The sequence below is a fragment of the Passer montanus genome, unplaced genomic scaffold (genome assembly GCF_014805655.1).
Source record: "Passer montanus isolate IOZ18808 unplaced genomic scaffold, ASM1480565v1 scaffold19, whole genome shotgun sequence".
NCBI classification, from domain to species: domain Eukaryota; kingdom Metazoa; phylum Chordata; class Aves; order Passeriformes; family Passeridae; genus Passer; species Passer montanus.
In genome coordinates this window covers 10,172,183-10,185,388 of record NW_024366480.1, presented here as the reverse complement: position 1 = coordinate 10,185,388, position 13,206 = coordinate 10,172,183, and the positions used below count along the sequence as shown (strand labels likewise).

Here is a 13,206-nt window from a genome sequence, read left to right as displayed (position 1 = left end):
CTCTCTTTTCCTCCTGCTGTAGTCTGAGACTGAAAATGCAACTGAGAAGCCACAAGATGTGTGATTCTACTCGGCAAAAGTCACCACGGCAAGTGATAATGTTAGATTGCAGCCCACCTACCATATTAGCAGAAACAAGAACCACCCTTCTCCTCCTGTGTTTCTCCGCTAAACTGGCCCGTCAAACCATGGAGCACTATCAGAATTAAGCCTCTTATGAATGTCAAGTTACCACACCTGTATGCACAGACTTTGTTGTCTGAACTCCAAGTTTGGCAGGACTGGGTTTGGGGGTTGGGCAGAAGGAGTAGAGAGGAAGGAGCAAGGAAGAAGATAAGAAAGGTGGAAATGCAAAGCAGCTCTGATGCAATTACCACATTAGCCCCTATGCAGCACTTTGATAGCAGAGCTTACTAACAGCTAGAAGCACAGACACAGCAAACTCTTTAAAATAAAGTTTCAGTACAAGTTTGGAGGGCTAGGGACAGGGAACACTTAGCAGATGAAAGACACAGGAATCAAAAAATCAGCAGCTGCTTTTACACAAAACTGATGCAAGCATGGCACAGCAAATTTCAAAGACCCAGTTGCCCAAATGTAACAAGCCATGAGAAAAGTTTTATTTAGCAAAGGCCTTCACAAAAAGATAGCTATCAAGCTGCCACAGGAGCTGCATTTTGCACCAAGAGAAAACAAGGAGCAGCACAAATTTTTTTTAGCAAGGAGAAGAGGTGGAGCTACACACAAGTTTGCTTCTTTCAGGCATACGCAAGCAGCATTGAAAATCCTGATTTGCTCTGAAAAAAAAAGGAATAGTTCTGTCTCATATTGCTCACTAGTCATTTATTTGCACAACAGCTGAATGCAGCTTCTACCGATTAACAGTTTGACCTGCAACAAAAGCTGCTCCAGAGGAAACTGAAACAAAGAGAAGGACATCCAAGCTACCAGTTAAAACAATCAACAGTTTATATTCTGTCTGCTAATTCCTGTAGGGAGCATGTCACGCCCATCACCAAGGCACTCAAGTTCCCTGCGATCCAAGTTCCTGTCTTCTACCCCTTCCAAACAACTGCATGCACTTAAGAATTGTGGGATGAGGTTGGAGTGAAGCAAAAGCCAGCTACTGCAAGTAGGAAGCTCCTCTAAGGTAGTTTTTTCTCCTCTACAAGGTCGTTACTGTCAATAAAAGGTATCCCTTTTCTCTCTGCAGAGCACTGCTGTTCATGGGATTTTTAACTGACCTTATGACTGACCGAGAATTTTGTACCACTGGGAGGAAAATCCTACTTCCATCTTCAACCAACATGTTCTCTCTGGTCCTACCACAATAGGACACATTCATCCACTGTGCTTGGGGCCATGTTCAAATTCTGCCACACAACTGGGTATCTGGTACACACAAAACCACCAAGTTCAAACTCTATGTGCCTTAACACTGGACTAAGGAGAAGGAAGAGAGACATGAAGCAAGCAGCTAAAGCTCAAACACTCCAAAGACTTGTGCAAGCTTAGCAGTGCTTAATGTGACACCATGAGTTACGATGTGTTGTTCCACTGTGCAGGGACTTTGACAGCATCATCACAATAACTAAAATACACTTACTTGGGCTAAACTCTGCAGAGAGAGCAACCTCTACAACCAGTACATCCATATGCTATAAAACATGGCTTTGCAACATAAATCCCTTTCAACTTCCTAACTGCACTTTTCCTCTCTCTGCTTAAGTCCCAGACAATGGTCTTGAGACATTGTTTGACAGCTTTCACAACTCTAGATGGGCTCTCTCTGTGCTCAGTCTAAAGTCTAAAACTGGTCTATGGGAGAAGGTTGAGCAGGACAGAACACAGTGGATTCACTCTTTGAAAAAAAGTATGAACATGGTTGGGGTGTTCATTTCAATGCAATTTAATGTTTACATTACTTGCACAAGAACCCATCCCTACAGACTAATCAAGCTGTTCCTCCTGTAGGCTAGAGGAAGGAAAAGGTAGTCCTCTCTTCCATTCAAATATTTGGGAACTGTTCAGGCACTATGGCAACAACACAAAAAATATTCCCTAAGCGGATTTGTTTATCAGAGAAAAATGTTTCAACAGCCTGCAACATCACTCATATACCACGTCCATTTTATACCTTAATCTATTTAGCTTTTCCAAAAACTGTACAGAGAATAATGCATACTTATGCTACTATTTCCCTCTCTATTTTCTTTACCTTGAAAGCAGTAAGAAAAACCCACCAAACCAGTGGTCTCAACCATCAGTGCAGTTGTTCTGCTGTTGCAAACAAACACCCTTCACAAACATATTCTGACACTCTTTAAACACCCTACTGCCAGAAAGAAATGCACCATCCCTCTCAAACCAAGGAACAGCCACATTCATTTCTCTTATACTGTACCTTCTAAAGACAGAGACAGAGAGCACTGATATTCTGGGAACCTTTAGGGGCAGCTGTCCCTGCCTCGCTCTTCCAAAGAGGGAACTGCTCCTGCAGCTCTCAAAGCAGAAGCTATCCTTTCATCCAGTTCTGCTCATGGTATAACTCTTGCAATGAAAACCTCCTGCCCACACAGAGGGAAAGTCTTAGCAGCAAAAGGCACACACAGGAAAGAAAAGCATTTCAGCTTTGACACACTGCAGTCTGCCAGCTCCACAATAGGTCAGCAGTCAGAAATAACTGCAAGCACCAAGGCTTCACTACCTTAAGCCCAGGATTTTGAACATTTCCAGCTCCTTCATGACTCTTTCACTCCCTCTGTTTTTTAGCTGCAAGTGGGAGAGAAAGGGAGAAGGAGGAGAATATCCAAAGCCCTGGAAGATAAATCATAAGAAAAAAAAATAAAAAAAAACCTGGCAACCTTAACTGAGGATCCCTGCCAGAGATGGAATAATAAAAGCTGGCTGGTGAAAAGCACATTCCCACATCAGAAGTGATGCTAGTGGCCTCAGAAAGCTGAAAGCCTAGAAAATTACTTCTTTTTCAAACCTCTACTAGGTGTAATGAAGAAAAAATGTGCAGCTGCATGAGAAAGGTTCATTAGCCTACACCAAATCAAGCACAATCCTTTCCTCACATCATCTTCTTTTCTCTAGGATCCTAAGTGGTTGCTGGAGAAAGAGAGACTAACCATTACCCACCTGAGACCACTAAAACCAGAATTCCATGGGGACACTGCCATCCACCTGAGTCTCCCAGTTTCTATGAGGGTCAATCACCACAATAAAAGACAAAGAAATGAACCCAAGTGTTGGGAGAATTAAACCCTGATCTCTAGGGAAAACAATGGACTTAACAAGTGTGCTTCATTAGCATTAAGGAACGGTTATTGGATTCCCAAAGGAGCAGAATCTCAGTCACACCAGAGAACTGATTCCAATCAGTACAGAAAGTCTGCCATTAATTTCTGTTATTACTTTTTTGCAATGCTTAAATGCCAATCCAGTAACTCAAACTATCTCAGCACTCTTTCACCAGAGCTCAGAATGTGATGGGACCAAAAGGTCAGTACTGCAACAGGGCATCTGAACCTCATGTTGGAAATTTAGCTGTACTCAAAGCTGGAATTAAGTCTAAGAGTGACACAATGTGCAGCCTATACAAAACAACTACCAGCATAACAAAATCTGCTAATTCTTATTCTATGGTGAAGGAACAAAGAAACCACAGTGCAAAAGCTTCTGATATTACTATGTACAGCTGTGGGAAAGGGAAGGTGAATTTTAATATACTGAATGCATGTTATGCCAGCATAATTCACTGCCAGAGAATAAAAACTACAACACAGCATCAAGCTGTGACTGTGATTTGACACCACAGGGAAATACAGACTGATTTTATAAAAACAAAACAACAACAAAGAAAAAACCCAACATTTTTAAAACTTAAAATATAGTTTTAAAATGTATTTTTTTATTAGCTTCCATTTGGAAAGAGACTTGTGCCCTACCCAAAGTCTAAGAGAATAATTTAATTAAAAGCATTCAACCAACACAAGCTCACTGCTAATGCCAGATGATTTGCTCATCACCTGGAAAAAGAACATAGCATCAATGATAAAACAGCTTTTGACATCTGCAGATGCACAAAGAGAATTTTCCTCAGCTCAGCTAAAAAAGTGTTTCACTCACTGAGAAGCCTGCTGGGAGAAAAGGCTAGGAAGACCTGTCCTCCCTTTTTAATCAATGGAAAAGAACTCAATAATAAAAATAGAGCTATGCTGGATCATCACTACTCTGATTTTAGTTTTTAGAACTGTTTCATCCACAGTACCATTAGATTTGCCAATTGCAAAAACTACCTTACTGCTAAAGAAATAAAGCAGTAAGTGCTATAGAAAAGAAGTTTACACATAAGAATGTATATATATATATATATACATAAACCCATTTAACAGTTCTAAACTAGAACTGTCTTAAACAATGTGTAGATATTAAAACTCCATTTCCTGCATTTATAGTTAAAACATCTGGAAACTAAGTGTACAGAAAGAGGAAACACAACATGGTCAGCATGACAAAAGGTAAAGTTTCACAATCTGAGTAAGCTACATAACCACCAAAGCATGCATGTATACTTGCAACTACCAGAAGTCCTGACATTGCATGCAAATGCAGCTATCAGCTATCACTAACAAAGACTTTTTCCATAAACAAATGTAAAACAGTATTAAAACCAGTCATCAGCCCAAAATTTCTTTTGTCTCCTGATTGAAATCACAATTAAAATAACAAGTTGAATACAGCTATCCCCTTCCCAAATGTGAATTCTAATTGCAGATGGCTCTGTTTTTTAGAGCACACATCCTGCACACATCAGTGGTCAGACTGAAAGACGTCAGCATCATGGTACGTCTCATTTCATCTATCTGGACTGATCAGCTCAGCCTTCAGAAACAGCCAGGGGAGGGGGGAGCACAAACTGTCTGGCAAGACTCATAAAGAACACTTCATTTTCCACAAGCCCACGTTTGCTTTTCAACCATTTTTGCTGCCTGTTTTCTTTTCTTTTCTGTACTTATCTTAGACAGTTATACTACTCTGTTTTGATTTTGTAGGCACGAATGAATAAAAGCCAAATTTTCCCTGGCTTTTTGTATATTGTGCAAGATTTCAGACAGAAGAGCAAGGAAATCAACAATCCAAGTAGTGGGATGGAGATTCTTCTTCAGGCTTCCACTTTGATTTTTTTAATTTTCACTTGCTTGTCTGTAGAGTGAGGTGCCTTTATTCTTTTTTTCCTTTAATGGATGATATCACACAAGGATTCTGCTTAGTTTTATCTTCACATAAATGAAATACAATTGTATGTTCCTTATGTGGGGGGGTTAGAGTCAATTAAGTTGTCTTTCACGATAAGAACACACATCTAGGAATTAATTTTTCTTTTCTAGCCTTCTGTACGTTCAGCCAGGGTATACTCACTGTCTTGGTTTTGAGTTATTTTTCCTTTTACTTCAAACAAGCAAACAAGGAAAAGCCAGTGCCTAAAGAATTCTGGAAGAACCAGAATTTTTTCAATCATTATTGCAGGCTTGACATCAGGAGCTGTATCTACAGAAGTGAAATATCAGCTAAAATCAAAATACTGAAATGCCATTTCACTTGCAAGCTATGTAACTACTTCAAGCAATCATCTGTTTAATGTACCAGGTGTAAAGTATGCATTCACCTCAAGGAAAAAAAAAATCAGAGCTTTCCAGTGGTTACCAAGCAACCAAGAGCAGAAAAATAATCCCAAGCTTTCAAAATAGAAATGCAAACCAAAGCTGAAATTAATTATTTAAAAGTCAATCCAGCTGGTTTATCAACCACTCTCTGAAAGCCTTTCTTAGAACAGCTCTTGTTTAATCTCTGACCTCTTAAACAAATCAACAAAGGGAAGGCTGGTTTTTTTTTTTTAATAGATGCCTTCCACGGCATATATTTTGATATACTACTCCAACTGCAGATTTACTGCTCCCTGTTGAAATCTAAGAATGTTTCATTAACCTAAATATTTATCAAGTTTTCTTCAGAGAAAAGGTAAACTTTGTTTCACAAGCAGCTACTAAAACAGTACTCCAAAGAGATAATATTTTACTGTTCTATATTTCAGGTTAATTAGCTTCCAACAAGTTGGCATAATGAATGAGGAGAAGAACAAATTGTACAGTTGTACAAGTTGTTGATTAAACTCCAACTTTCCAGTAAAACACTTGAGTCCAGAAACCTTAAAAGACAAAGATCATAAAACAGCTGTTCTTCACTCTGCCTATCTAATAGATGCACAGATATTTGGTTCATTACTTTCAGCAGGAACTGTGCAGGGTTGTTTGCTCAGCTCCAGGAATTTCTCCTATTGCTTTAGAACATGACCAACAAAAGGTAGCTCTTAAGTCACCTTAATGATTCCTTCTTTAGGAGGAAACACTGGAAATTCTCATTACCAAAGGGAAATAAACAAAACAATACAACAACAACAAATTTTCATGATTCAGACTCAAACCTAGGCTCACTGATGAGCTACAGATGAATACCCAATCTAGTGAAATGTCCTGAGCCATATGCACAATCAGAGACTCAGCTTCAGATGTCCAAACCCGACCTTGACACGCACATCCAGTCTTAAACACTCCTGACTTCTCCAGCACACCCTTCACAGACATCTTGCTATTGCTTGATATCAGATCAGTTAAAAGCCCAAAAATTTACTGAAAACATAGTTCACTTTTCAAAATAGCCAGTCAATTAATCAGACTATTTTACATTCATCTGATTCCTCCTCCTAAATTATACAACCAGGACTACAGGTATGCTTGCAACTATTTCTCTCTTATTTAAGTATAGCTTAGCAACTTTTAGCAAGAATGCAGCTGGCAGAATCACACAGACACAAAAGCTGCCAGCACTTCCAGTTTTATCACTATTGCATTCTACTACTCCAGCAATACACCTCTAAACCAGTGTCTAACTCTGCTACTTGAAAGAGCTGCAAACATTTGAAATATTTACAGCAGAGGGATAGTGTAGGGTGGGGTTCAGGCAGGAGTTGCAACTCTGTGTCTTATTTTTTTAATTGTCTCTTTCATATGTGCAACCAACCAACTGGAAACACTTCCACAATTGTGTAAAACATGTCATATATGGGTACAAAACACAGCTATTTCAAATAATACTGCACAAGAAACAGTACTTTAGACTAGGTATGTACAGTCTCCTTGATCTGTATTATTTTTCTTTGGCACACAGACACCACCCAAGAACAAAAACATGTCAAATTTAGAACCATAAAAGCCACTGTGTGACTGAACTACACCCAAATTGCACATATTGATTCATAGAGAGTCCTGGTTTTTTCCTCCAAAAATATCATGCATAAGTTTGAGACATTTGCTTTTATCTACTTCCATCAAAACCTCAGTAATTTTTAATGAGGTTTCAAATCTTTATATTTCTATGGTTTCTGCCTTCAGGATGCTCTCATCTGGACTGAGTCATATATCCCAGCATTTTTTTTCCATTTTTGAAGACCATAACAGTAAGACCAGTACCAGGAACCTCAGCTTCTGTCACCCCTCCAATGACTACAGATAATTTCAATTCCTGTCTTACAGTCAACTAAAAACATAATCTAAGTGGAAACTTAAGAATACACTTTATATTTTTGTTAAGTGTGCCCCTTCTGAAAAAGTCCTCTGTAATCACAGAGAGTTTTCAAACAGCGACTTATCACACTGAATTAAAAAAAAAAAAAGCCTGAAGGAAAGGCTCCCTCTTTGTGCCAGCAAAGCACAATAGGAGCCTTCTAAATGTCAGCTGACAAAAGTGAAAAAGAAGATGTATCAGTTAAATCCCAAAAAGTTTAAATAGCTCTCCTCTAAAAATGTAAGCCACAAAACACAAGGTTTTTTTTTTCCTGTGCTCCAGCCCTGGTGAGAGGATGTCCTGCAGACTGCACAGCACACACAACACCTTCAGGCAGCAACCAGGGGCTCTGGCAGGCGCCTGCCTCTACTTCCATTTTCACTTTCCACCCAAAATTCATCCTCCTCTGCTTCCAAGAAGCTCCCTCAGTACTGACACGATCAACAGGCACCTTCTCACCTGAGCAGCATCTCAGTCTGCCATGCTAAGGCTTCTCAGCCCCGAGTTAGTACCAATTTTGCACAGCCCCAGACACAATTCTGTGACTTTGCACCCTGACATTAACTCTTCTCCACAGACCTCTCCAGCGGGGTCAGGACTCACAGAATCAGGTGTGGAAAGACTTTTAAGATCGTCTCTCCAACCTGTGACCAAACGCCACCCTGTCAACTGGACCATGCCACTGAGTGCCACGTCCGCTTTCGGGGACAGAGACTCCACGGCCTCCTGGCCAGTCAATTCCAAAATCTTGGCACCCTTTCTGATAACAAATCCCTGCTGGTGTCCAGCCTGAGCCTCCCCCGAGCACCTCCCTCAGGTGCAGCCTGAGGCCATGGCCTCTCTCCCGTCGCTGGCTGCCTGGGAGAAGAGACCGACCCCCACCCGGGCACAGCCCCCGCTCAGGAGCTGTGCAGAGCACTTCGGTCCCTGCTTGAGCCTCTTTTCTCCAGCCTGAGCACCCCCGGCTCCCACGGCCGCTCCTCACAGGACATGTGCTCCAGACCCCTCACAAGGAAGAGGAAGCCTGAGGGGGAGGGGTGGAGAGGGGGAAGCATGGGGGACACAACAAAAAAAATAGACATATACAAAACACAGAGCTATAAAAGGAACGAGCAACCCACACGCTGCTGCAGATGCAGCAGCCTTAGCCTCCTCCTGCTCCTCCCCGCCGGCGCCCTGCAGTGCCCGGGCCATGAGGGGACGCCGCCCCGCAGGCAGAGCCTCCCCTGCTTCCATCCCTCGTTCCCCCTCCCTCGCTCCCTCCGGGCGGCCGCTAACGGCGCCCCCGCCCCGCCCAACGCACCCCGCGGGACCGCCCGGCGCAGCCCCACGCGCGACCGGGACCGGGTCATGGACACCGGGAAGCGCGGAGCATGGCCATGGCTGCTGCTTCCTCCTCCTCCTCCTCCTCCCCGCCGCCTCCCACAATGCACCCTGGGCGCTCCCCCGCGGAAGCCACTTCCTCGCCCGAAAGCCGCCCCGCCGCTCCCCCCCCGTCCCCACTCACATCCGTCGATCTCCTCCTGCAGGTCCTCCTGGAGCAGCGACAGATCTGCGGTGGGGGAGACACACACACACACGCACCATGTGCCACTGCGCCCGCCGACCCTCCGTGCCACGCGTGACCCTGCCCCGCCCGCGGGCTGCGCCCCCCCGACGCGACCCGCCCCGCAGCCCCTGCGTTCCGAGCCCGGACAGCGGCGGGCAGCGCTCCCAAAGCCGGGGCGGGGGAGAGGAGAAGGAGGGGGGATAGAGGAGGGAGGGCTGGCGCCTCGCCGGGGAGGCGGCGTGTGCGGGAAGGGGGAGGGGGGCGATGCCTACCCGCCATCTTGCTGCTGCAGCCCCCGCGGGGCGCCCGGCTACATCCAGCCCGCGGCCGGGCGGTGGGAGCGGCGGTGGGAGAGGGCGGGCACCCGTGCGGTCCAGGCCCCGGGCCCGGCGGCGCCTCTCCGCGTCCCCGGGAGAGCCGCGCAGGGAGGGAGGGAGGGAGGGAGGAGGGAGCGGGCAGAGGAAGGCGGGAGGAGGGGTCTGGGCCGGACACGCTGCCCCCGCCTCCGCCCGGCGGAGCCGCTCTCGCTCGCTCGCTGCTCGCTCGCTCAGGCGGCCGCGCCTCCCCTCGCCGCGCTCTGACTCACGGCCGGAGCCGCCCGGGCTCGGCCGTACGCCCCGGCCCGCTCACCTGTGCTACACGCTCCTCCGCCAGCTCGGGGCTCGGGCTCCTCCTGCCGCCCGCCGACGGGCTGAGGCGAGGCCACGGAGCTTCCCCTGCCGTGAAGTTTGCGGGGTCACTTGCAGGAAGGGTCCCGAAGGTGCTCCTGGCCGTGGTCACTGTGGGGTCGCTTGCAGACGCCGTAACGCCGTGGGGTTGCCTGGGGAGGAAGGTTCCGTGACCTACCGGAGAGCAGAGTGTGGCCAGCAGGTCCAGAGAGGTGATCCTCCTCCTCCTCCTCCTCGGCTTGGCACTGGTGGGGCCACATCTGCAGTGCTGTGTCCAGCTCTGGGCTCCTCAGTAAGGAAAGACAAGGAGCTACTAGAGAGGGTTCAGTGGAGGGCCACAAAGATTATTAGGAGTCTGGAGCCTCTCTCATAGGAGAGGCTGTGGGAGGTGGGCAATGTTTAGTCTAAAAACGAGAACACTGAGGGGGGTTCTCATTAATGCATATAAATATCACAAAGATGGGTGGTAAGAAGATGGTTCCAGACTCTTTTTGGTGGTTCCCAGTGACAGGATGAGGAGCAATGGCCATAAACGAAAACACAAGAAGTTTCACCTCTACATGAGGAAGAACTTCAAACTGAGCGTGGCAGAGCAGTGGAACAAGCTGTCCTGGCAGGTCATGGAGTCTCCCTCTCTGGAGACATTCAAACCCCACCTGGATGTGTTCCTCACCTGCTCTAGGAGACCTTGCCTTGGCAAGGGTTTGGACCAGATGATCTCCAGAGGTCCCTTCCAACCCTAATGGTTCTGTGACAGGCAGCCGTGCCACCACCACCACCGTGTTGCCCGCAAGCATCCTCCTTATGTCAATTGCCAAGTTTCTGCAGCTGGGATCCCATGGCTTAAACACACAGGATATTGCCCCACTGTGCCGCTGTGCCTTCCGACTTCTGCTTTAAAAACAGGCAGCTTAGGTGTACATAGACACAAAGGTGCACATGGTTTAATGCTTTTTTGACTGCACCTTTTGGTCACTGCTGACGGTTCTCTTTTCAACTGTTGCAATGATTTTTTTCCACTGTAAATTGGAATATTACAAGTGTTGGATGAAACAAATTCTGTATTCCGTTGACAACCAGGGCACCTGATAGAGGAAAGGACCATTACTGGTACTAGTGCTACCTGGGCATATTACCTGAGTCTTCCACAGTCTCTTTTTAAACCTCCATAATAACTGATGAAGTTGTTAATACACAGAAAAGCAAAATGAATTTTTTTTTGCTTGCAAAAAAAGATGCAATTTCATAAGCACTATTTTTAACTATGTGTTTGATAGTATGTCTTGTAAGCTGCTTTTTAATAATTTTTGGTTTTATTTGGTGAATTGTACAAGGATTAAGTCTCCATAGTAATTCATTCTCTTTGCCATGGTGAATGAAAATCTTCTTTTAAAATCCATACATCCCTTTCCTTACAATCCTGTAGAACAAGCTCTGTCCTGTTTGACACCTGTTCAATCTTTGGATGAGCCACTAAGGCCTACGGGATACTGATTATCTAACAATTTATTTTGTTCAGATATATAACCTCAAAATCTGAGTAAATCAAGTAAATTCACCATGACTAAGTTGTATGAATCATGCTATTCTCTGCCAGTGTAATTTAAGACGAGATTCAGGGGAAATATTTGACATCACAAATCTCTGGCAATGCTGGATGTGATAGCAATAGACTTAGAATAGAAATTAGATGTACTTCAAGACCTCATTTTATTATCTTTATTACTGCAAGTTATTTCCAGGAAGTTTTCTCACATCTCCTCTGCATCATTCCCCACAATCAGTTTTGCTCCCACTGAATTAATTAGAAGTGAATCTAAGAATCTCTCTCACAGCTAAAATTTGATGTACTTCATTTTACTGAATGGATCAAGGGGTCTGACTCCTTTTTCCAACCATTTAGGAAAAGGCACTAATGCTCACAAGCCATAGATTACTAGAGTATTTAGGATTTTTTTTTAATTTCTATGTGTATTTGTTTAAAGAGAGGATGTATAATTTATTGAATAAAGCAATGACAATTGCAAGCTGTCACACTGAACATAAGATCATATAAATTAATTTTGGATCTTCCCATGTTCTTGTGATCTTCAGTGGTTGTTGGTTCTTTCTTTGTAGGCAGGACCATGTGGTATTTACATAGCACAGATAACAAGGACCAGTGTGCTACAATTGTTCAGGAATTGCAGGGGGTTTTGTGCTTGGTGTTACCTCTGGAACATCAGGCTTTGCTCCTCAGGTACAGTTGGATCCGCACCATCACTAAGAGCCATCAGGAAAGGTCTCTTCCTCCATGAGCAGGAGCTCTGGCAAAACCTTTGGCTCATACAGTGACAACACTCATGATATGATAGGGGGGAAATTATTTAAAACAAACAAACAAAAAAGGGTTAATGCCAACACGCAATGAAAAATCCCATTTAATGAATAAGTAACCAGGTAGTTCTAAACTTGTTGGCCTCAGTAAATCCAGAGGGCCCTTCAGGGTCTGATCCAAAGTTCAAGTTGATGATAAGATTCCCTGCCACTGGTCACGGATAAGGCAGATAGAGCTTTGTAAGTGTAGGACAGATGCTGACTCTTGCACATGAGTGGCCGTTCCAAACCAGCACAACTCATTAGGGAAGAAAATTTTCATGACAGCTTTGTTTTATTAGACAAGACCTGTTAAGGAGCAAGTAATATAACACCTACCTAAACATTCTAGCAGATTTTGTGCTGGAGTTCTCATAGTCACCTTAAGTACCCTTACAGGCACCGGGAAGTAAAGAACTGCAGAATGATAGACTCACATTCTCACACTCTATCTCATGGAAAAAAACACACTACACCACTGCTTCAGCCTAGGGATGGAAGGATACAAATGGAAGACTCCTTGACAAGATCCTTTGCACATGATAAAAGACACCTGCATTGTTATCTCCAGGATGTATCTCAAAAAAGTTCATAGCAATCAGCAAGATATTTCCATAAAGTAAAAGTGTAGTATTTACATAAATTACTACATAAATCCTTTCAATATACCTGACATCCACCGAGACATACTTGCAACAAGTTATTCTACAGTTTGATTGGTGACATCTTTTCATTTAAAACTGTTCTGGGTCTAAGGACCTCAGGCTCAAAAACACTGCTGCACATGGAACTCACCCATGTTATTTTATTTATTATCTAAGGTATTATTATCTTTTTTTGCTCATTTGCTTGAAGAAGCAGGTCTGATCAGATAGTGTCAGCTTTCAATGTCCATATATGAACTTGCTTTGCATTTCTCCCAGGCTACCTTCATGTGTGGGAAGAACTTCCCATAAATATCTGCAGCCATCTCTCTATCCTCCTTTGGATTCCTCTGTAAAACTC

General features: G+C 44.1%; 1 protein-coding gene across 7 annotated transcripts in view; it reads right to left on the bottom strand.

Annotated features, from left to right (window-relative positions):
- Window positions 1-11,110, bottom strand: part of PPP4R1 (protein phosphatase 4 regulatory subunit 1) — a 65,126-nt gene extending 54,016 nt beyond the window's left edge. For 2 of the 7 annotated variants that reach the window (XM_039706093.1, XM_039706096.1), the window contains exons 1-2: window positions 9,451-11,110; window positions 9,137-9,181 (exon numbers count right to left, since the gene is read on the bottom strand). In XM_039706093.1, the coding sequence (XP_039562027.1) occupies window positions 9,137-9,181; window positions 9,451-9,457 (52 nt within the window). In that variant the 5' untranslated portion in view covers window positions 9,458-11,110. The other 5 variants (XM_039706094.1, XM_039706097.1, XM_039706095.1 and 2 more) reach the window with 4 other exon arrangements.
- Window positions 11,111-13,206: the final 2,096 nt, after the last annotated feature.